This window comes from Leguminivora glycinivorella, chromosome 7 (assembly GCF_023078275.1).
Source record: "Leguminivora glycinivorella isolate SPB_JAAS2020 chromosome 7, LegGlyc_1.1, whole genome shotgun sequence".
Taxonomy (NCBI): Eukaryota; Metazoa; Arthropoda; class Insecta; order Lepidoptera; family Tortricidae; genus Leguminivora; species Leguminivora glycinivorella.
The window spans coordinates 6,426,409-6,449,545 of record NC_062977.1 but is presented as its reverse complement, the minus strand read 5'-3'; the positions used below and the strand labels follow the sequence as shown (position 1 = coordinate 6,449,545).

General features: G+C 39.9%; 2 protein-coding genes across 5 annotated transcripts in view; one reads left to right on the top strand and one right to left on the bottom strand.

The window, feature by feature from the left end:
• The window catches only part of LOC125228425 (protein Tob1), a 113,973-nt gene that overhangs the window by 72,997 nt on the left and 17,839 nt on the right, over nucleotides 1-23,137 (bottom strand). The window lies entirely within an intron of this gene.
• On the top strand, nucleotides 16,776-22,805 carry LOC125228424. 4 transcript variants are annotated; one of them, XM_048133004.1, is made up of 3 exons: nucleotides 16,776-16,912; nucleotides 17,043-17,184; nucleotides 18,329-22,805. In XM_048133004.1, the coding sequence occupies exon 3, from the start codon at nucleotides 18,412-18,414 to the stop codon at nucleotides 22,555-22,557; it is 4,146 nt and encodes a 1,381-aa protein (XP_047988961.1). In that variant the 5' UTR covers nucleotides 16,776-16,912; nucleotides 17,043-17,184; nucleotides 18,329-18,411; the 3' UTR covers nucleotides 22,558-22,805. The 4 variants fall into 4 exon arrangements, with proteins under 4 accessions (XP_047988961.1, XP_047988962.1, XP_047988964.1 ...); XM_048133005.1 differs by lacking the exon at nucleotides 16,776-16,912 and having other exon boundaries at nucleotides 16,919-17,180; XM_048133007.1 differs by lacking the exons at nucleotides 16,776-16,912; nucleotides 17,043-17,184 and having other exon boundaries at nucleotides 17,674-18,516; nucleotides 22,200-22,540.

Here is a 23,137-nt window from a genome sequence, read left to right as displayed (position 1 = left end):
TGTAATCCATTTCGCGGCGATATTCTGTCGCAACAATCAGGTGCTAGCCCTGCTGTTGGGAAGAAGCGTCCTCTTTCTTCCGCTACTAAACACGGTTGAGACTTGAGTGCAAGTTTCAAGAAAAAATAATTAAGAAGTACCTACCTATCTTTAACGCCCTTTATACCACATTATACACGTATACTCACACCAGAAATGGAGAAGGGCGTAAACATTGATTTTACTATTTTCCGTGAAAAAAACGTTAACTTTCGTTACATTTCGATTAATAAAGGTTTCCGTTTTCCGACTCCTTTCAATAACAAAAGTCTCAGATAACCTATTTGCAAACATTATCTACAACAATGAGACATTTCTCACTTCAACTAAAGATGAGAAAAAACAATCGTTATCTAGAAAAGTGGGCACTTAAGACGATTAAGTGAGAACCGCATCTTAATGCGCGAAAACGATTAACCACGATTAAATCAATACCACGTACGATTAAAAAAGTGGCCCTGGCACTTAACGGCGTGTGCCAATGTCAGCCATTGATAGAGCTGGCTTAGTGCGTGACACGCTTTATTTATGACTCTACGTAGCGGAGTCCCCGAGAGCGCTGTGGTTTAGAACCGGGCCAAATGGTATTAGGATAACGTAAGTGGTTATAGAGCTCGGAGTAAGAGTTAACCATAGGAGTAACCCATTTAGAGTCGGATTTTTTTTTGCATAATCTAGAGCTTTAAACGTTGACATAGGTAAATCTAAAACTTCTAAAAGCATGTTGATCGTAACAGGGTAAAATTTTGGCACATATTTACGAGGTAATGTAAAAACCTACTAAAAGAAATTGTTGTCTAGATATCTTTGCTAAACCTTTAGCTCAATTTTATAACAAATGTCTGGACTTAGGTACCTTTCCAGACCAGTTAAAAGTTGCGCGAATCCTTCCAATTTATAAAAAAGGGGATAAAAGTGACCCTAAGAACTACAGACCAATATCCTTGTTACCGGTTCTTTCCAAGATCTTCGAGAAAATACTTAAAAGTAGATTAGTTGCTCATTTAACTAAATTCCGTGTTTTAAATTCCAGACAATTTGGGTTTCAAATGAAAAAAGGTACATCTGATGCCGTTGAACAATTCGTTGATGATGTGATTCTAGAGCTTAACAACAGAAAAAGGGTAGCAGGTTTATATCTAGATCTCAGCAGTGCTTTTGATATGGTAGACCATGAACTTCTTCTTAACAAACTGAACCATTATGGAATTCGAGGGAAAGCTCTACTTTTATTCAATAGTTACTTGAAAAATCGGAAGCAGTATGTTGAAATAAAAAGCATTACAAATGAAGAAGAAATAACTGTAAATTCAGAATTGAGAGGAGTTACTAGAGGCGTACCACAAGGTTCCGTATTGGGCCCATTACTATTTATAATTTTCACTAACGATCTTTTTAGCTATATGTCCCGGAATGTGTCTGGTTTAAAGATAGTATCATATGCAGATGACACAAATGCTATATTGTCAGATAATAACATAGCAAATCTTAATATTAAGATTAATGTAGCACTTGATGCTTTTGATACATGGTTTAATGTGAACAACTTAAAGCTTAATATGGAGAAAACGCACCTCATGCTCTTCAAAACGAACTCGAAGTCAAGTGATATTCTCCATATAAGAATGAATGGTAGTGAAATTCATCAAGTAAATGGTGTTAAGTTTTTAGGAATACACATTGACTCACAACTTAATTGGAAAGATGAGCTTCAGGATATAGAAAGCAGTATATGCTCAGCCTGCTATGCTATACGGTGTTTAAGGGATGAAATAGAAGTGAGACATCTTAAAATGGTGTATCATTCATTGGTAGAATCCAAATTGAGATATAGCATTCGTTTCTGGGGAAATGGGTTTAAAAACAATTTTAATAGAGCTTTTATCTTACAAAAAAGGGCAATAAGAACAATGACGCGCACCCCTCAGTGGGTTTCTTGTAGAGAGCTTTTTATTAAGCTAAGAATACTTACACTACCTAGTTTGTATGTACTCGTACTTCTTACGTCATTTGTTAAGAATTTGCATGAAACTGAGGAGGATAGACAGGTTCGTTTATCAACACGTAAGAAAAATTTTTGCAACACTTTTTTTCCGAATTTACAAGTGGCTAAACACTCTGTGCGCTACCAAGCAGTGGATTTGTACAATAGGTTACCTTGCGAACTAAAGGAAATACAAGACTACCGTGTTTTCAAGAATTCCCTCAAAATGTTTTTACTAAAAGGTTGCTTTTATAATATTAATGACATATTTAAAGACCCTAGTTCTATCTATTAATTTGACATTGCATAATTTTGAATTTAATTTTTTAATTTTTTAAATATCTTTTTTTCTTTTTGACTCTATGTATCGCTATATCTTACTTGACTTATATTCTCTAATTTTATCTTTTGCTACACCTCAAGGGGTTTCATGTGCTGTACTGTATATTATGTATAGACTGTATAGTGTGTGAATGCTAATAAAGAAATAAAGAAAGAAATAAAGAAAATATGTAGAGGTATGTCTATTTATTTTTTAAGTTTTCAAAAAAACCGAAGTTACATGAAACGTCATGTTGCCAACTTTTTTGTAATCATTAAGACAATCGTTTTCCACTTATACGTAAACATTGTTGTAAACATGAGTACCTACGTTATACATATTTAAATTGTGTGAAGAAAAAAATACAATTGAACTGATGGACCGTTCCATATTCGTCTCAAACTTGACATTGAAGATAATTGCTTACTTACAAATAACTCGAAGTCGTTCTAATTTGAAGCATGTTATGTTTTAATTACCTGTAACAAAAAAAAAATAATTAGCATCCTGTATGGGTAATGACGCTCAATTTTTTTAGATAGAGGGAAGTATTTTAATAAGTAAAGGGTACCTACTTAAATTGTTACTTAAATAAATGTTAGGTTAAAATAATAGGTTACGGTGACCGCTTTCCATCAGGCGGACCGTATGCTTGTTTGCCACCGACGTAGTATTAAAAAATGTATTTATAATGGCCCAATGAGTGTAACCTAATAGTGAATGAATGAATGAATACACCTACATAGCTGTTAAAAAATATTTACAGTAGGTACGATTCTTGTTTTGCCCCGACAGGCGTACAAATTTGTATTGTTTACTTATGTTATGAACCAACAAAACTAACTAACTATATACAAGATTTAAACTATGTGATGGCTAGTGCAGTGTATTTATGAGTTAGAATTTATATTTATAAACTGTACAAAATAATACATTATAAACTCAGTTAATTGCACATGCACAGCCTCAGAAACAGACATGGAAAGACCAGAGATGGGATTATACCAATCGAGATTTAATACATACCTATACATACATTTTCATATTAAAATAAAAGGATATAAGTTCGTCTCGAGGTATTAAAGCAAAGAGAACACTACAAAAATATTGTGAAAATCAGAATAATTTGTATGTTAATTCCAAAAACACGTCGAACATGTCATGATAATTATGATTTGTGTGACGTCTATCCACTACACTCGTTAGTAAAAAAACAATAAGAGACCAATCACACTGACCCTGGAATCCGCGTATGCCAATGTCAGCCATTCATGACCGCTGCGCTCTGAGGCGTAACATGGGTTTTGTAATGAGTTCCCATGGATGCACTGTGCAGTGCAGGCTTGATTGCCGTCATTTTGTAAATAATATGTCTTTTTTGAGCAAGAAGTCTCGTTTTGTCACTTCCCATAGTACGTTACTTATATGTATAATATTGTATAAGCAAATATCATCCAAATTTGTCTCTACATCGACACATACATTAGGTATCTAAATATCTGTGGCCTAATAAAAAAGATACAATATTCAGCGAATGAAAGATTTAATTACTTAGATACAAGTCATTACAATCCTTTTCAAAGTGAGCTGCACAAAAACTAAGAGTTAAACCAGTTGTAACTAGTCACAAAGTTTCTAGTATGTATTTTGAGAGTAATTGTCACCTTAATTGGTTATATTTGCATTTTGATTTGGTAACTAATTTGGAAACCGTCTCACATACAGTTGAGTTAAACTGAAGGTACATTATAATTATATAAGCTTCTAACAAATCACAGCAACACGATGTGCCTTATTGATAGAGAACATAATATATACATACTTAATTACTTATCTAATATGTTTGTACTGTGACGCATGTACCATAAATGCATACATAAATCTAGTGAACTTTGCCGAGCCGATTTCTATCTCAGTTCCTGGGCGCGACAAAAAACATAACTGTGAAATATCCCAAGAATTATACCAACGTCGCATGATGTTCGACAAATTCATTTAAACATAGCTAACAATACGATCTTTACAAAAACCTTGAGAAATCATGTTAAACATTCCACACTTCAATTGCGTTCGACGGATGCGTTTTAAGGCCGGGGGAAGTGACCCCATCATTCAATATCCTTGTTTGTCCTAACCGGCCGCATCTGACTGCGGACTAGATAACAGCACATAGATTGTCTGCTGAGATAACTTGTGACGTCATGGAAACTGGCACGGGAAATGCGTACATAGCGATTTTGGGCGAGTCTACTTAGAAATGTATTCCTTTTAGACTTATATTGACCAGGATAGAGACCGTGAAATATCGGGAGCTCGACAAAAATCAAAAAGGTAATCGGTAATCACAGTCTATATCCTGGTCAATATGATAATATGACTGTGTGTTATTTAAACTTTTCTACGTTGTAAGTACAGTCTGACCAAAAAGAGTAGATATTGAGAGTGGCAATATCGTAGTGTTGTCTCGTTTTCTCAGACATATTGATTTGAAAGGGATGACACTAAAATGTTGCAACTTTTTAATTTCTTCTATGTTTGGTCAGACTGTATGTAGCTATGTTTGAGTTTCCACTGACTATTACGCACAGTAATCTTATCGGAAGACCAGCGTTTCAAGTCGCTAGCAATATGCTAAGGTAAGGCCATTTAGTGGCATTTTATTATTTTATTCTTAAATGTTATTTATTGTCTGTATGCTTACTAATAAATAATTTTCCATTCTATTCTAATAGTGTACATGTACATTGTTGTATGTTAAGAGAATCAGTAGAATAAATTACAATTATACCTTACCTCCTGTCCCAATGTTTACCAATACAATTTGCAAAAAAATATGTCTTACCAACTAAGTATGTACGTATGTACCTAAAGGTCAAAGAATCATGAGTATTGCCCATTTCAATAATACTACATCAAAGGTAAAGGAGATCAAATCATTGAAATTTAAAAACAAACATTACCGTATATTATTTACCTTCGTTTAAGACTTGTTATTTTATTGTATGACTGCATGATGAAGTACCTACAAGGTCTATTTAATATAATACAAATTAACAAAACGAAGTTGACGTATTGTTTAATTGTAATCAATGGCCTGTCACGCCCTGTGAACAATTGACTATCATGAAAACAATCCTCTAACCTATAGCATGAGAGATTCATCGGTCGTCAGGCGACGCGAATCACTTCTGTGTACAATTACACAACGTTGCAGCTAAACAAATAACTATTTCATTGTTTTTCACTGCGTCACAGAGTACAAAACAGATGGTTCACTGACGCAATCTGTTAAAGTGTATTAGTACATGACCGGCTCCTATTCATTTAAAGGTATAGGTACGGATTAAAAGTAACAATTGTAATGTATCTGTGTGGTTTAAGTAAATAGTTGACCATACTAGTAGATATATTACCGCTTTTATTACCGCCTCCTCCTTCCTCTTTCGTTCCATCGTGTTTATTAACAGGGCCGGATTAAGAGACCTAGCCTTGGTATGCACGTCCTGCTTGGTCCATCGGGAGCAATGGACCATTGCCAAGTTGCCCGGGCCCCTAGGTCCGAGGCTTGAGGGCCTAAGGAGAAACTCAGTCTTGTATGATTTATTATTTTGTAATTACTACTCGTTGAAAAAGTTATTGATCTTTTTTAAAACTTCATAGTACACTCTACAAGTTGAACATGCGCAGAAATATTTAGCACGCAAAATAATCGATCAATTAAAATATTCTTTATTCAAATAGGCTTACAATAAGTACTTTTAAATGGTCAACAATAATCATACTTTGGGTGCCATGTGTTTTTACAAGCTTTTTAACTGCGCAATTACCATTTCACTAGGCAGCTAAGTATTTACCAACTGATTCAATGTTTGCCTATTACCATCTGTTCGAACAAACGCTTGTAAACAATGTTCAATAGGTCTAGAAAACAGAGTCAATGTCTCTCCAATAGGCGCAGGTGCAACTTGACTTTGATTCAAGGGTTGAACTTTGTCAAAGGAGACAGTAGTGTAGACTGAGTAATGGCTTTTTAAAAATAAACAGTATGGTACAGTTGAACCCCAAGAGCATCTTGCGCATTCCAGGTTCGCGAGTAGCGATCTGATGAGTCATGAGCTTTAAATAATAGTTATTAGTTTTACAAGGGGGCAAAGTTGTTATTTAACCGCACGTGCCAATATTGATACCCGAGCAAGCGAAAAGATTGCAATATTGGACCGCGAGCGTAGCGAGAAGGTTAAACAAACTTTGCCACCGAGTGAAACACAAAATTTTTCATCACACCAACACGAACAAAATACTGACTGTAAAACATCAAACTAATTCAAATCCATCAACACTTTGTGCGGGGCAGCGTTGTCGTGGTGCCAGAGCAGGTGCAGGGTTCCTGACTTCGGCCGCTTGTCACACCAAGCTGACAGTACTCTTGGGGCACAAACTGTCACATACCATTCTGAATTAACTGTCTTTTGATCTTCTAGCACTATTGTAGCAATATGTCCCGTCTTGCAGAAAAATGAGGCAACCATTTGTTTTTGTGTGCTTCGGGTTCGGCGACATTTTGTTGGCGTCGGCTCATCTTCAAAACACCATACTCTGGACTGTCGCTTTGTTTCGGGATCGTAGTTATATGTTATATAGCCATGTTTCGTCACCTGTAAGTATATCATATACGTTTTTGTTCTCGCCTGCGTCGAATTTATCTATCATAAATTTGCACCAATCCACGCGACGGTCTTTCTGTAAATCGGTGAGCTTGTGCGGCACCCATCTTGAACAACGCTTATGAAGAGACAGTTTACTATGAATTATAGTTTGCAATGCTGCTGATCCAATGCCCAGTTCACGCTCGAGCTCTACATATGTAATTCGTCGGTTCGCACGAATATTTTTTTCCACAGTCTTTACATTTTCTTCAGTGACTGCGGTTGGCGGCCGTCCGGTCTTCGCCTCATCTTCAAAGCTCTCCCGTCCTCTTTTAAATTCAGCAAACCAATTGAAAACAGTTGCACGTGAACACGCAGACTCTCCAAAAGTCGAGACTAAAAGTTCAAAACACTCTTGAGGTGTTAAACCTTTTTTAAAGTCATAATATATCATAACACGAAAATCACGTCGAGTAAGCTCCATTGTTGCGGAAAATTCCCGCCAAAATTATTTAGAAAAAAAATAATTAAAAAAGGAATCCTAAGAATTTCCAAGTGTTCCATTTTTAAATTTATAAGCAGATAACCTACCTTTACATTGGTGTATAACTGGCCAGTATCAATCAAATGACCATGGAGTATCTAACTTCTTTTGGCATGACCCTCGAGCAAAGAGAGTCATTACCAGTTGGTTTGGTGAAAACGAAATTTTAATTATAAGTTACAGTTAACTAAAGTGTACAGTCGAGTTCATAAATATGTGTACATTTTTTCACCTTATTGCAATAATTTAATTATTTATTTTTAATTTAATTAATTTTTTTATTTTTTTATTCATATTTATGAACTCGACTGTACTGTAACCATTTGTACAGTTTTTGGGTACTCCCCCTCGGGTAGTTTGAAAACCCTGGCACACGCATGTAGTTAGCATCTTATAATTCTGGTTACGAGGCGAAAAGCTGTCAGTGATTGTCAAAATTTAAGAAACGTTATGTGACAGCGTCACCTCAAGTCAAGGCCAGGGTCAGGAAATCAAGTATTATTGCGCTCTGTAAGTATCGTTTAATTTACTCGTCTATTTTAGACAGTGACGGATATTTCCTGCGGTACTGACGGATATTAAACTTGCAAATTTTCTCAAGTTGTAGCAATCCGGGTCAGATGTCAGAAACATGAATTGGTTTTATAATTAGGTACATAGGAATTTGTTAATTTATCTTTTCAAAGGTAGGTAACTAAACATTTAAGGTTCATATTTGAGATCAGAAGATGTATCGAAAATTTCGCATTCTTGACGTCTGAAAGGGTTTATTTATTTAAACTTTATTGCACAATAATAAAAAAAGTAAAAATGGCGTACTACCAGTCAACCATAGGGCAAAACAGAAATTCGCGAATGTGGGTGCAGTAAGAAAAATAATCTAGAGAGCATGACAACTAAGTATAGGCAATTTACGACAATTATCTGATGTTAATTTTAGTTTTATTATGTGTTAATACCGAATATTCACCATATTCGTCATCTTTCAACAAACTATTTTCACTTTTATTCAACACTAGCCTTTTCCCGCGGCTTCGCTCGCGTTAGAAAGAGACAAAAAGTAGCCTATGTCACTCTCCATCCCAAACTATCTCCATTTAAAAAATCACGTCAATTCGTCGCTCCGTTTTGCCGTGAAAGACGGACAAACAAACAGATATACACACTTTCCCATTTATAACATTAGTATGGATTCACAATATTGCATCGTTGACTACCTACAGAGTATGCAGAGTTGTTATTAAAAGCCTCAAAATCGATACACGGTTCTAGGTCAGGCCTAACATTAGCCGCGCTGCCAAAACGGGATTACCTTAAATCGATCGCTGGGATCACCCGGACGGCTTATGGATCTACTACGTCTGTACTCTGACCAAAGATTATATTTATTAACTGATTTGACTTGTTATACTCACAAAAAATGATATTGGGAAAATTTAGATAAAAATGTAATTTTAGTCCACTAGTAAGGGTCAAAGGCTGAGCTCCGTGTAAGGCCAAAGGCCCGAAGCATCCAGGAGTTCAGTGCTCAAACACAGAATATACTTCAAAGAACTTGCAGAATTGTTATTAAAAGGCTCACAATCGATGTTCAGTTCTAGGTCAGGCCTAACATTAGCCGCGCTGCCAAAACGGGATTACCCTAAATCGATCGTTGTGTTCACTCTCAGACGGCTTATGGATATGTGGGACTACTATTTAGGTTAAATAAATAGCAAAAATAACTTGAACGTATTTTATTGACAAATCAAAAATCTATAATAACATAAGTCAGTTTTTGACATCGAGGTATATAAAATTATCTTAGCGGCCTGCGTTCGTAGGCGGAGGTAAGCTAACCCAAAGATTCAAACGAGGTTCGCCACATCAGCCTCCCCCAGACCTTTACGGTCGATAACGTAACGGAAACCAAACCTGACGACCAGAACGAGTCTTCCTAGGCTCGGTGACGGGAGGAGCAGGAGGAACTATTGCGGGTGCTGATGTTGAAACTGGTACTGGAGGAGTACTAGAACTACCTGGTTCGTCTGACAAGACGTACGCTGGTTTTATTCTATCAATAGAAACAGAAACGGCCTTTCCTAAAATGTCTATGACAAAATATTTATCATTTCTTTGCAACACTAGGTAAGGACCAGCGTAAGGAGGCTCTAATGATCTGCGCACTAGATCCTGTCTCACAAATACGTGCGAAACAGTCGACAGATCCTTAAATATAAAAACTTTTGCAGTACCATGGCGAGTCACAGCGGACGGCTGCAATTTCCTAATATGTAGGCGTAACCTTGATAAGAAGTCTGTATAGTCAACCGAACCGTCAGCTGGATTACTGCTGAAAAAGTCCCCAGGGAGTTTAAGGGTTTCCCCGTAAACGAGTTCGGCGGTAGAAGCGGATAAATCATCCTTCCAGGCACTGCGAATTCCTAACAGTACAAGTGGAAGAGATTCCGTCCATGTATCGTTTGCGTGACACATTATTGCTCCTTTGAGCTGACGATGAAAACGTTCAACCAATCCGTTCGCCGCTGGATGGTATGCAGTCGTTTTCAAATGATTAAAGCCGGTCAATGCCGAAATCTGACGGAACAAGTGAGATTCAAACTGTCTGCCTCTGTCCGTAGTCACTCTATCAGGGCAACCGAATCGTGCTATCCATGAGGTGATAAACGCTTTAGCCACGCTTTCCGCTGTGATATCTACTATCGGTACTGCTTCTGGCCAGCGAGTAAATCTATCAACTGCGGTAAAACAGTACCTGTATCCGTCTGAGCTAGGCAACGGGCCTATTAAATCCAAGTGGACATGTGAAAACCGCGCTGAAGGTGTCTTGAATTCATGAACTGGTGCATGTACGTGTCGAGAAACTTTAGATTTTTGACAAGCTATGCAAGTTCGCGCCCATGTGCGACAGTCTTTCCTGACCCCGGCCAAACGTAACGTTCAGTTACCAACTTAATAGTGGCTCTTGCACTAGGGTGACTCAGCTGATGAAGAGAGTCAAATACTGTTTTTCGAAGTTCGGGCGTTATGTACGGTCGTTTAACGGGCCCGGATACGTCGCAGAACAGTTTATTTTTACCAAAAATTATTTGTTTAAGTTTAAGAGATGAACCGGTTTCGATTAATTTTTGGAGTTCTGTATCCGTGCCTTGAGATTCCGCTAAAACATCTAAATCTAGACCATTAGTAGTATTAGTTATAGCGTCGGTTCTCGAGAGCGCGTCGGCTACGACATTGTCTTCGCCAGCGATGTACCTGATGTCAGTGGTAAATTGTGAAATAAAATCTAAGTACCTAAACTGACGAGGCGAGCATGAGTCATATGATTTTTTAAAAGCTGATATTATAGGTTTATGGTCGGTCATGATAAAAAATGGTTTCAATTCTATCATGTGACGGAAATACTTGACTGATTCGTAAATTGACAATAGTTCCCGGTCATAGGCGCTGTATTTAGTTTGAGCTACATTTAATTTCCTAGAAAAGAAACCTAGCGGTTGCCAGTGACCTTGAACTTTCTGTTGAAGAACCGACCCAATAGCAAAATCAGATGCGTCAGTGACAATGGCTAAAGGAGCCCGGGGATCTGGATGGGCTAACAGGGCTGCACGAGCAATGATCTGTTTACATGCGTCGAAAGCTTTTTCCAGCTCAGGAGTCCAATTTATAGCGTTATTGCTTTTGACGGAAGTCCCACAAAATAACGCATGCAAAGGAGCCTGTACTTTTGCAGCATTGGGCATAAAACGCCTATAAAAATTGATTGCACCCAGAAAACGTCTTAGATCTCTAAATGTTCTTGGTTTTGAGAAATCTTGGATTGCCCTAACTCTTTCGGTAATGGGTTTCGAACCTTTAGAAGAAACCAGATAGCCTAGAAACTCTATTTCCGGTACAGCGAATAAACATTTATTAGGGTTAAGCAGAATCCCGTGGTCACTAAAACGCTTAAAGATTAAACGCAAGTGTTCCTCATGCTCCTTTTCATTCGCGGAAGCTACCAAAACGTCGTCAATGTACGAAAAACAAAAATTGAGCCCTTGCAAAACCTCGTCCATGAAACGTTGAAATGTTTGAGCCGCATTACGTAATCCAAAACTCATGAACGGGAATTCGAAGAGCCCGAAAGGAGTTGTTATGGCCGTTTTAGGAATGTCTTTGGGCGCGACGGGAATCTGATTATATGCTTTTACTAAATCCAACTTGCTAAACACTTTACAATTGTAAAGATTGTGTGAAAAATCTGCAATGTTACGTACCGGGTATCGATCTGGTATCGTACGTGCGTTGAGTGCGCGGTAATCGCCACAAGGACGCCAACCCCTGTCTTTCTTGGGTACTAAATGAAGAGGAGATGACCACGCGCTCTCAGATCGCCTCGCGATACCGGTACGCTCCATGTCTTCAAATTCTTGTCGCGCAATTTTCAAACGATCCGGTGCTAGTCGTCTAGGTCGAGAGTACACCGGAGGGCCAGGAGTTGTCCTGATATAATGCTCCGTGGTGTGTTTACAAATTCGTTCTTGAGGGCTACCAACCGGTCGCAAAATATCAGGGTACTCCGCCAAAAGTTTATGGTAGGCAGAATTGCCCGTGATGACTTTAATCTCTGGACATGTAACAGATGCAGCAACACCGGCTGATGCAAGAGAAGTTGTATTGTCTATTAAACGTGAGTTTCGTATATCTACCAACAAATTGTAAAAAGATAAAAAATCTACTCCTATAATTGGTTTGCTTACGTCCGCAACTACGAAACGCCAAACAAAAAGGCGCCGTAAACCAAAATCAAGAGACAAACTTAAAAAACCGTAAGTTGAAATAACCGTATTATTCGCGGCAAAAAGTTCGTAGTCCGTTCGACAACGTTTTTGACCACGCAAAAAACTCATTGGAAAAACACACAAATCCGATCCTGTATCAATCAAAAATTGAAGTTTAGTTTTAACATCTGTGACAAACAATCGGATAGATAATGCATTACACTCACCACTATTGTCACTAATCTTACCAGTTGCACGAAGCAACTGGTCGTCTAGTTTTTTGGATAGCTACATGGAGGGATGCACTTATCTGCTCTATTGCCGAAGTTGGAGTGGTACCAGCAATGTTGTCTGTCATTGTCTGCATTATATCGACTTCTAGACTGGTTGCGTTGAGCAGGACGGGAACGGGACCAATAAGATCTCGGTTTCGTAGCGTCGCGGCGTCGTGTAGATGCGGACATCGCTTCAACCTTCGAAGTTAAGGCATCAATTTTCTGGCTTAACTCATCTACCACTGAAGGTGGCACCGAAGACGTCGAAGCAACTGACACTTGTGGTGTCGGCGTCATTGAGTTAGTTTCGTAAGCTTTATCTGCCATTTGAGCTAATTTATCTAAAGATACATTATCGTCTTGAATGGAAATCAGACTTTGCAACAAAGATGGTAGACGTTTTGACCATACCTGGCGTAAAAATTCGTCTGGGTACCCAGAGCCGGCGAGGTTACGGAGATGGCGCAGGAACTGGCTCGGCTTTCTATCTCCGAGTTCCTCCGAAGTCATAATCTGCTTCAGTTTTTCACTACGCGATGCCGAAGTACGGGCAATTAGCTCTTTTTTCAAAGTTACATACTTGTTTTCTGCCGGCGGACTTACGATTATATCTTGGACTTCAGTGGCATATTTGGCTTCCAAAACTGAAATAACGTGGTAATACTTAGTAGAATCCGTAGTTATTCCTGCGACTGCAAATTGGCCTTCTATTTGTGAAAACCATAATGTTGCGTTGTCTGGCCAAAACGGTGGAATTTTCACGCTAACACGACAAACTGCTGAATCGCAGTTACTTGCTATATCTGGCATTCTGCACACTTCACGATTAAATGTTTAAAATATAGTAAACTCTAGTATTATTTTTATTTGATTTACGTTCGGGTCACCAGTTGTGGGACTACTATTTAGGTTAAATAAATAGCAAAAATAACTTGAACGTATTTTATTGACAAATCAAAAATCTATAATAACATAAGTCAGTTTTTGACATCGGGGTATATAAAATTATCTTAGCGGCCTGCGTTCGTAGGCGGAGGTAAGCTAACCCAAAGATTCAAACGAGGTTCGCCACAGATACATTCATTTAACAGTATGTATACTGTCCAAGAATTATATTTATTAACTAATTTGACTTTAGAACTTGCAAAAATGTAATAGTATTATGCTGTAGGTACGTTTTGATACTGGCAAAAAAATTATAAGTAAAATAAGTCGAATATGACGTGCAATCTTTTGATAAAATTAATAGGACTGTTACTAATGTTTATAGGAAGTGATCTTTGGGCTATGTAAATACCTAGTATAACTATGTAGGTACATAACTTGGATGTTTAAGAAATGTTAACTTTTGGACAAAATGTTACTTAATTACCATTATTTAACGTAAACAAGCTCTTAATCAATCTTAGTAGGACTAAAATAAACAACGTGCTTACTTCTCAGTGATGAATGAGAAACATTTCCATCGTGACAGGATTATTTCGTGATTTAATTGTAAGTTTAGCTACAAGTCAGAGTGTTTTTTTAGTAGGGAATTAAAATTAACTACTAGGGTATGTATTTGGCTGTATTTACTTAATAAATACACAATACCGTGTGGTGACGGGTTAAGAATTTCACCACCCCCTTTCTTCCCGTGGGTGTCGTAGAAGTCGACTATGGGATATGGGCTAAATTGTGGCGTAGGGGAGAGGCTGGCAACCTGTCACTGCAATGCTACAATTTGGATTTCTTTAAACCCCTTTTTGCCAAGAGTGGCACTGAAACTTAGAAATTCATGTGCTCTGCCGACCCCTTTATGGGATACAGGCATGATTATATGTATGTATGTTACTTAAAAAATGTTGTCATGCCAAGCATGAAAATATTTGCAGAAAAACGTACAAGTACAACAATTAAATACATTATCTATTTTATAAATCGCATCGAACTATAAAAAGCATGTAGCAGTATAGCTTGACCCTGAGGTCACATACTAGTTAGTGTCTCATATATCAATTCATTAGAAACAAATCATCTTTTACAGTTCAGTCAGAAAGTAAAATACCCTACACTGTAAAAATATGTTTATTTTGAAGACGCGGACGCATACCTATTATTTCAATCATGGTCGCGCGATAAACGTTAAAATATCGGGCCGTCCCTATCGCACTTACAAATAGTGTGATAGGGACGCGGCCTGATGTTTTATCATTTATTGCGCGACCATACTGCCTACTGCCTTACTTTTATTAGTGTTACACAGACGCTGACATGCGATTTAACAAATCATTCAGTTTTATACATTATTTTTATATTCTTTTAGATGCATAACTAAATTATGACATAACTATTATACCACGAGATGTCGTAAATATCCGCGGAAGTGGCATGACGGCATATCGTGGGAATCTTGAACGGCTGCCAGAAGAAATTGGAAAATTTATACCAAGTGTCCCGTGTTGGCATACGAACAGACGGACAGAGGACTACGGTTGTTATTATTACTTTCCATTCAAAGCGAGAGGTTGGAAGGTACTAAGATTTGTGATAAATATGTGCTGTTTGTTCTTTCCAGGTTTAGGTACACATAACCACACCTCGGACACTGGCGATCAAATACATGAAAGAGGCGCGTTCCTAGCACACAGTCTAAGCTCGTGTAGGTGACCGCGTACTATGCTTGTATGAGTGAAATATGACAGGTCGACTGTTCACGTTTTTGACAGGCGGTAACTGTGAGGTAACCGAGAGGGAGTGGGCGGCACTTCCAGCGGGGAGCGGAAATTGCCATACTGTGACATAACGCTAACGTGACGCCAAGTATTTAAATATAACGGTGCTGTTAGACGGGCAACATAATTGCCAGCAATTCAACATACAATTTCCGCGTTTGTTCAATGCGCACCAACTAACTATCCTTAAGGTGTTGTTGCGCGTGTAACAGCACCTTAAGGATATACTCACGTTAATATAGTGCGTGGTGTGTACCCTCAGCGAGTACTCATGCCCAATAACTAGAAACATGTCGCCAATCGTGATACGTTAACGAAAGTTTAGCGACGCCAGGCCCCGTAGCCGAATGGCATTTCTCCGACGCCAAACGAAAGCGATACGCCGCTGGCTCTGTCGCGCCAATACGCAAGCGCGATAGAGATAGATATCTACTAGCGCTTCGTTTCGTGAGCGTTTCGTGAGTGTTAACGCCCTGACTGGCAACACAGACAGGATAGCCAACCTCCGGTCACCCCGCTGATCCAATGAGCAGCGGCCAGAGCCTCGACCTGCCGGACCAATAGGAATGAAGACTGAAGCGCCGCGGTTTTCCCCCGTCGCGACACTATAAAAGCACGGTGCGCGTCACCAGCGTCCCTTTTTTTACTAATCGAAATCTCTCTCTGTCGCGTGTCCTAGACAAAAACCTGTAATTTAAATTCCATTAAAAGAAATGGTAATATTTTATACTGTTTTATTTAGACAATTGAGTTCAGGCTCAAACATTTTGGCGACCGTAGACAGGACACGTGCGGAGAGAGGAACTCTAAATTTTTATAGCCACCTCAAGACAACGGCCATCTTGGCGGAACGGGTTGGGCCTGGAGCAGAAGAAGACGTCGCAAGCCAGAAAAGGGACATCGCCGCCAGCCGAATATCAAGTTCCCGAAGTCTCCTGGGGGACAGCTGCGGCGAACAAAGAAAAAACCTGACGAGCGTCGAAGGCGCGGCACCCGGCGGCAGCGTGTGGCGGCTGGCGAGTTTTTAAGGAAAGTGCCGTGAGAAGTGCCCATACCCACCTAATTCTGTTTCCCCCAATTTCTTAATTAGCCCTAGTCTTTTTTCCAATTTAAATTCATTTTCCAATCTACAAACCTTAAATTTAAATTCATTCCAACCCAACTTAGCTAACATCAATTTATATATCTACCTACTTACTCAACTTTGAACTCGTAAACAACTTAACCTCTATTTGACCTTTACCCGTACTGACTTGACAACCTTACTTTAAATTCAAATTTCACTAGTTCCCCATCAATCTAAAATTAGGAGAGAGCTCGCTGCGTATTATTGCCTTCATTTGTGTTTTAGTTTCAGAACGCATCTGCAAATTGTCAGTGTGACGTTAACCTCAAAAGCCACGCTGGCATACAAACGTTGCTATAGCATAGCTTAACGCATACTGCATTTCGAGTTTTTTCTGCTTAAAACAGTAAAGTGCATTGTTCTTTCCATACTTTTAATTTAAAAATTGAGTTTCGTTTAAAGTTTAATAGAAATTGCATATGCCATTCTTATTTTGTGATAAAAACGTAAGGTGATAAATTCATTTGCAATCAAAGGCACTGCTTTCTTCTTTAAAAAGGTGAATTTAAACTCAACTGTATCTATTTCTTTCTAATTACGCTGACGCAAAGTGGTTCTATTCTAACATCGCGCCTGCTTGCATCTTGGTTTGTGTTCGCTTATGCACAGTTTCGTTTGCACAATTTCAGTGGATTCCGTGGACAACCGTCGCAGTGCGTATCGCGTGCCACATCTGTAGTGCCACGCCCATACCTGCCACCACGTGGCAAGTTGTCCAAGGGACTGCTGCCGCAACACACCTCGGCCTAGCTGTTGAAGTTTAAAAGGCGCGTAAGCTGTTTTCACATTTTTATTTCTAACGTGGATAACTTTAAACTTGACATTTTATTTTTAAAATTGTATTTGACTGGTTTGCTAGCCCAGTTAAAAACATAATTCAACATGGCTGAGGCAGCTAAAAGGGAGGCTCTTCTAGCAGAATTGCGTACTAAACGCGGATCGATTAAAGGTCAAGTTTCCAAATTCCGCATTTACTTAGACAAAATTTCAGATGATGAAGTGTTATCAGGTGTTAAATTCAATGAGCTGACCTTAAGATTAAACAAAGTTATAGAGTTATCCACGCGACTTGACGAGCTGCAAACTTCAATCGAAGTTGCTAATTTTGAAAATTTAGACACTGAACTTGCAGAACGGGACAACAATGAAACCCATATCAATAATGCTATAGCTGCAGCTCAGTGTATTCTTGAACGCTCTCAAGCTCAAAAACCCTCGCCAGAGACTTCTGTCAGAACATGTTCATCGAACAGCTGTCATTCTGAGCATCTCGGCTTCAAGCTTCCTCAAATTAAAATCTCTAAATTTGATGGTTCATATTATAAGTGGATGGAATTTAAGGACCTTTATGAATCTTTAATTCACAATAATGATCACATTAAACCTATTCATAAATTCCATTATCTGAGCTCTTATCTTGAAGGGGATGCGGCCAGAGTGATAGCAAACTTAGAAGTCTCCGCTAACAATTATACTGAAGCCTGGAAAATTTTGTGTGACAGGTTCAGTAATAAAAGACAGCTGATTACTAACCATTTAAATTCTCTATTTAATTTAGAACCTATACAGCGAGAATCGGATAAGGCCTTAAGGTTCCTTAATGATCATGTAGTTAAAAATCTCCGGGCCCTAAAGACATTAGGGCAACCGACAGAGCATTGGGATACAATTTTAGTTCACCTATTGACGGCTAAGTTAGACGTCAATACTAATGCAAAATGGGAAGAACATAGGAACACTCTCAAAGAGTGGCCATCACTCGATGACTTTAGGGGATTTCTTAGTAATCGTGCAGACATCTTAGAAAATCTGTACCGCTCTAGGAGAGAAAAACAATCTAACCACAAGCCAGAGCCTGTGGCCAATAAAACTTCATTTAAACATGATAAAAACATAAAAACATTCGTGATTTCAGAGAAACAAGATGACCACAAGGGTCGGCCGTGCATCGTGTGCCATGGTGATCACAGAGTGTACGACTGCCCAGCCTTTAAAAAGATGTCAGTCGACGAGCGCTGGTCGCAGGCGTCACGTCTAAAGCTGTGCCATGTCTGCCTCCGACCGGACCATGAGACCCGTCAGTGCAAGCTGAACGGTTGCCGGGTATGTAAGAGACGTCACAATACATACTTACACACCACACAAACACTCAACACTTCTCCACCTGGAGCCAGCACGGAACAAACAGCCGAACCTGCAAATAGTGCTAGGTCGGATGTGGCTTGCTCCTCGACTATGCTAACCTCTGACAGTGCAGCGGTGCAAAACACCCTCACTGCTAGCACTTTAATTAGCACTAGCGAGTCATTGCTCTCAACAGCTCTAATTGAAGTGATCAACCCTATTAACAACAAAAAGGAGACAGTTAAATGTCTTGTAGACAGTTGTTCACAGTCTAATTATCTATCTCATAATTTGAGACAAAAACTAAATCTTGAGTGTCAGCCTCTAACTGCCTCAAATGTGACAGGAATAGGAAATACGCCTCTGACCTATCAACCTGTGCTTTGTGCAGCTCATATTCAATCTAAACTCAGTGATTTTAATGCCAAAATTGACTTTCTAGTTTTAGATCAAGTAACTAGTCGCTTTCCACAAAACTATGTAGACATTAGTCACCTTAACTTACCTGCCTCTGTGCAGCTTGCTGACCCAACATTTAACGTTCCATCCCAAATAGACATGCTGTTGGGAGTGGAAATGTTTTGGACTATTGTGACAGGTGCAGCAAAAAGATTGCCAACGAGCAAGCGCACCTTCCTAATCCCATCTAAACTAGGGTGGTTAATAGCGGGACCGGTAGAGGGAGCCTCGGCTCACTTACATACAGGGAACACGCGCAGCCACCTCTGTCTGTCTGATCTGTCGGCCCAAATGACCAAATTTTGGGAGACAGAGGAGCTACCGTCTGAAACGGACTCCATTAAAAATGGGAGTGAGTTCGAGTCTCACCCTATAAACCAACACTTTGTTGAAAACACTTACCGCCAATCTGACGGCAGATTCGTTGTGCGCTTGCCTTTAAAGGACTCGCCGGACTGCTTAGGCAACTCATTTAACATAGCTAAAAAGCGTTTATTCAGTTTAGAGAAACGTTTTAGTAACCAACCTGAATTAAAATCAATGTATGTTGATTTCATAAATGAATATAGAGACTTAGGGCATCTGTCGGAGTCTGAGCGATGTTACAAAGCTAATCACCTCCCGCATCACCCCGTGATGAAGGAGAGTGAATCTACACGCATGCGCACAGTCTTTCACGCTAGCTGTCCCACCTCTTCTGGGTATTCAATAAATGATATTCAGCTTGTAGGTCCTAACATACAAAGCCCACTGTTTGACATATTGCTTAGATTCCGACAGTACAAGTATGTGCTATCTGGTGACATAGAAAAACAGTACAGGCAAATAATGATGAATGAAATAGATAGAAACCTACAAGTTATTCTATGGCGCGAAGATGAGCACTTACCCATACGCTCACTAACTTTAAATACCGTTACGTACGGCTTTGCTTCATCGAGCTGGCTAGCAGCACGCTGTTTGTGGCAGTTAGGGGCTGAAAGCAAGGATCCTTTAGTTAGGACTATTATACAAAATGACTTTTACTGTGATGACTTATTAACAGGCGCAGACTCTGAAATAGAGCTGCTTCGTATACAAGCAGGTGTCTCACAGGCCTTAGCCTCTGGTTGTTTCAATTTACGTAAATACCGCTCGAATTCTAACGCGCTATTAAAGTCGGATTATATTAATAAAGATGATCACTTAGCATTGAGTCAAGCTTGCCAAACACTTGGACTAGGGTGGCAACCTAGCCAAGATGTACTAAACTTTTCCATTAAAAATGATCATTCTGATAAAATAGTTACAAAAAGAAAAATCTTATCTGAAACGTTCCAAGTCTTTGATCCATTAGGACTCTTAAGTCTATGCACAGTTAAAGCTAAAATATTAATTCAAACCTTATGGAAAGAAGGCAAAGCTTGGGACGAGCCAGTGTCTCCTGAAATACAGCATATCTGGTCAAAATTCATTAAAAACTTACATCACATTAAATCACTTAGCATACCTAGATATGTATTATGTGAGGCAACCTGCACAATAGAGTTACACTGTTTTTCTGACGCTGCGGAGACTGCATATGCAGCCTGCATTTATGTTAAATCTATTTCTGAATCCGGTGAACAGAAAGTACATTTGCTGTGTGCGAGGGACAGAATTGCTCCAATCCGTCGCACATCTATTCCTAGACTTGAATTGGCCGGGTGCTTGTTAGCAGCCCAAACATATGCAGCCGTAGTACGAGCCTGGAGACGTCCTGTCTCTCGCACAATATTCTGGACTGACTCTGGCTGCTGCTTGGCTTGGCTAAAAACAGACAGATCAAAGCTTAAAACTTTTGTGGCCAACAGGGTAGCAGCTATAGACAGCCTTGCTCCCGGAGCCACCTGGAGACATGTACCTACAAAACAAAATCCAAGTGATCTTGCAACTCGTGGTGTGGATCCACAACATGTCGCAGGGACAGCTCTGTGGTGGGAAGGCCCCGAGTTTCTATTAAAGCCTGAGAATGAATGGCCAGAATTAAACGCTGTAGATCCGGAGGTCTTACCTGAAACTAAAGTAACATCAATGCTCACTACTAACACAGAAACCTCATCTATTATAGATTTTGACAGATTTTCAAAATACACAGAACTACAACGTACTATGGCCTATGTGCGTCGTTTCATAAATAACTGTAAGCCCCGTGGGCCTAAATTAACTGGTGCACTTTCAGCACAGGAGCTTACAGACGCATTTAACACTCTAATTAAACTTGCACAGCAGGAGTCATTCTCTGCAGAGCTTGAAACGCTTCGCAAAGGTCACAGGTTGAGTCCCAAGTCACACATACTAACCCTGGCCCCGTTCATCGACTCTCAAGGCCTCTTGAGAGTAGGCGGGAGGCTGGATGCTTCAGATTGTACTTACGATCAGAAGCATCCAATGTTGTTACGTGCTAAACACACACTAACTAAACTCATCTTTACACATGAACATGTACGTCTCTTACATGCCGGGCCACAGTCATTGCTAGCCTCAGTACGAGACGAGATATGGCCGATCGGAGGCAGGAATTTGGCACGAAGCACGGCCCACAATTGTGTCACCTGTAAACGTATCGCTGGCCAAACTTTAAAAAATATAATGGGAAATTTACCAGCGCAACGAATTAAGGCTGATTTTCCATTCACGTCAACAGCTGTAGACATGGCAGGGCCCTATTTAATAACAGATCGCCGGGGGCGTGGATGCAAAATCACCAAATGTTACTTGTGTCTGTTTATATGCTTAAGATATAAATGTGTTCATATAGAAGCTGTGAGCGACTTATCTAAAGATGCATTTGTGCTAGCTCTACGCAGGTTTATCGCTAGGCGCGGCAGACCTGCGGAATTGTTTTGCGATAATGGCAGAAACTTTGTAGCTGCAGCTAAAGAAATTAATGATTTTTTTAAGTTATATAAAAGTGACTTGTCTGAATTTGCAGCTGGTCAAGGAATTAAATTTAAATTCGCACCAGCTTACGCGCCAAATTTCAACGGATACGTCGAGGCCGGTATAAGGAGCGCCAAATTTCATCTTAAAAGAGTTTTGGGTAACACCCATCTCACCTTTGAAGAAATTGCATCCCTTTTTAGCCAAGTGGAGGCAATATTAAACAGTAGGCCTCTCTGTCCACTCTCTCCCTCCCCCTTAGACTTTACACCCCTTACTCCCGGGCACTTTCTCATTTTTAGGCCGCTCACGTCGCTGCCGGGCCCGCCGCTCGACGACCGCAACCCGCACCGCCTGGACCGCTACCTGAGGCTGGAGCAGCTACGGCAACACTTCTGGAAGCGCTGGTCGGCCGAGTACGTGTCTCTACAACAGCAACGCTACAAATGGCGCGAGAGGCAACGTGACCTACAACTGGGAGAAGTAGTACTCATCAAGGAGGAGGGCTTACCGCCGTTGCTCTGGCGCATGGGCAGAGTCGTCAAACTATACCACGGGAAGGATGGCGTACCTCGCGTGGCAGACATCAATACCGCTAGAGGGGTGATCAAGCGTGCGCTGAACAGAATATGCCCGCTCTCGTCACAACAAGAATCCTGAAAGAGAGTCTTTCAGCGCCCCGGAGTATGTTAACGCCCTGACTGGCAACACAGACAGGATAGCCAACCTCCGGTCACCCCGCTGATCCAATGAGCAGCGGCCAGAGCCTCGACCTGCCGGACCAATAGGAATGAAGACTGAAGCGCCGCGGTTTTCCCCCGTCGCGACACTATAAAAGCACGGTGCGCGTCACCAGCGTCCCTTTTTTTACTAATCGAAATCTCTCTCTGTCGCGTGTCCTAGACAAAAACCTGTAATTTAAATTCCATTAAAAGAAATGGTAATATTTTATACTGTTTTATTTAGACAATTGAGTTCAGGCTCAAACAGTGAGCGATTGTGCCATTCGGCTAGCCACCCAGGGTACGTAGCCGAATGGCACAAATACTCACGAAACGAAACGCTCGTAGATATCTATCTCTATCGCTCTTGCGTATTGGCGCGACAGAACCAGAATACCTTTCGCGGCGTTTCGTTTTCGTTTCGCGTCGCAGAAATGCCATTCAGCTACGGTACCAGGTATAATAATAATTATCATGAAATTTTGTTACAGAACGAAAATCGAAATTAATTATTCTTC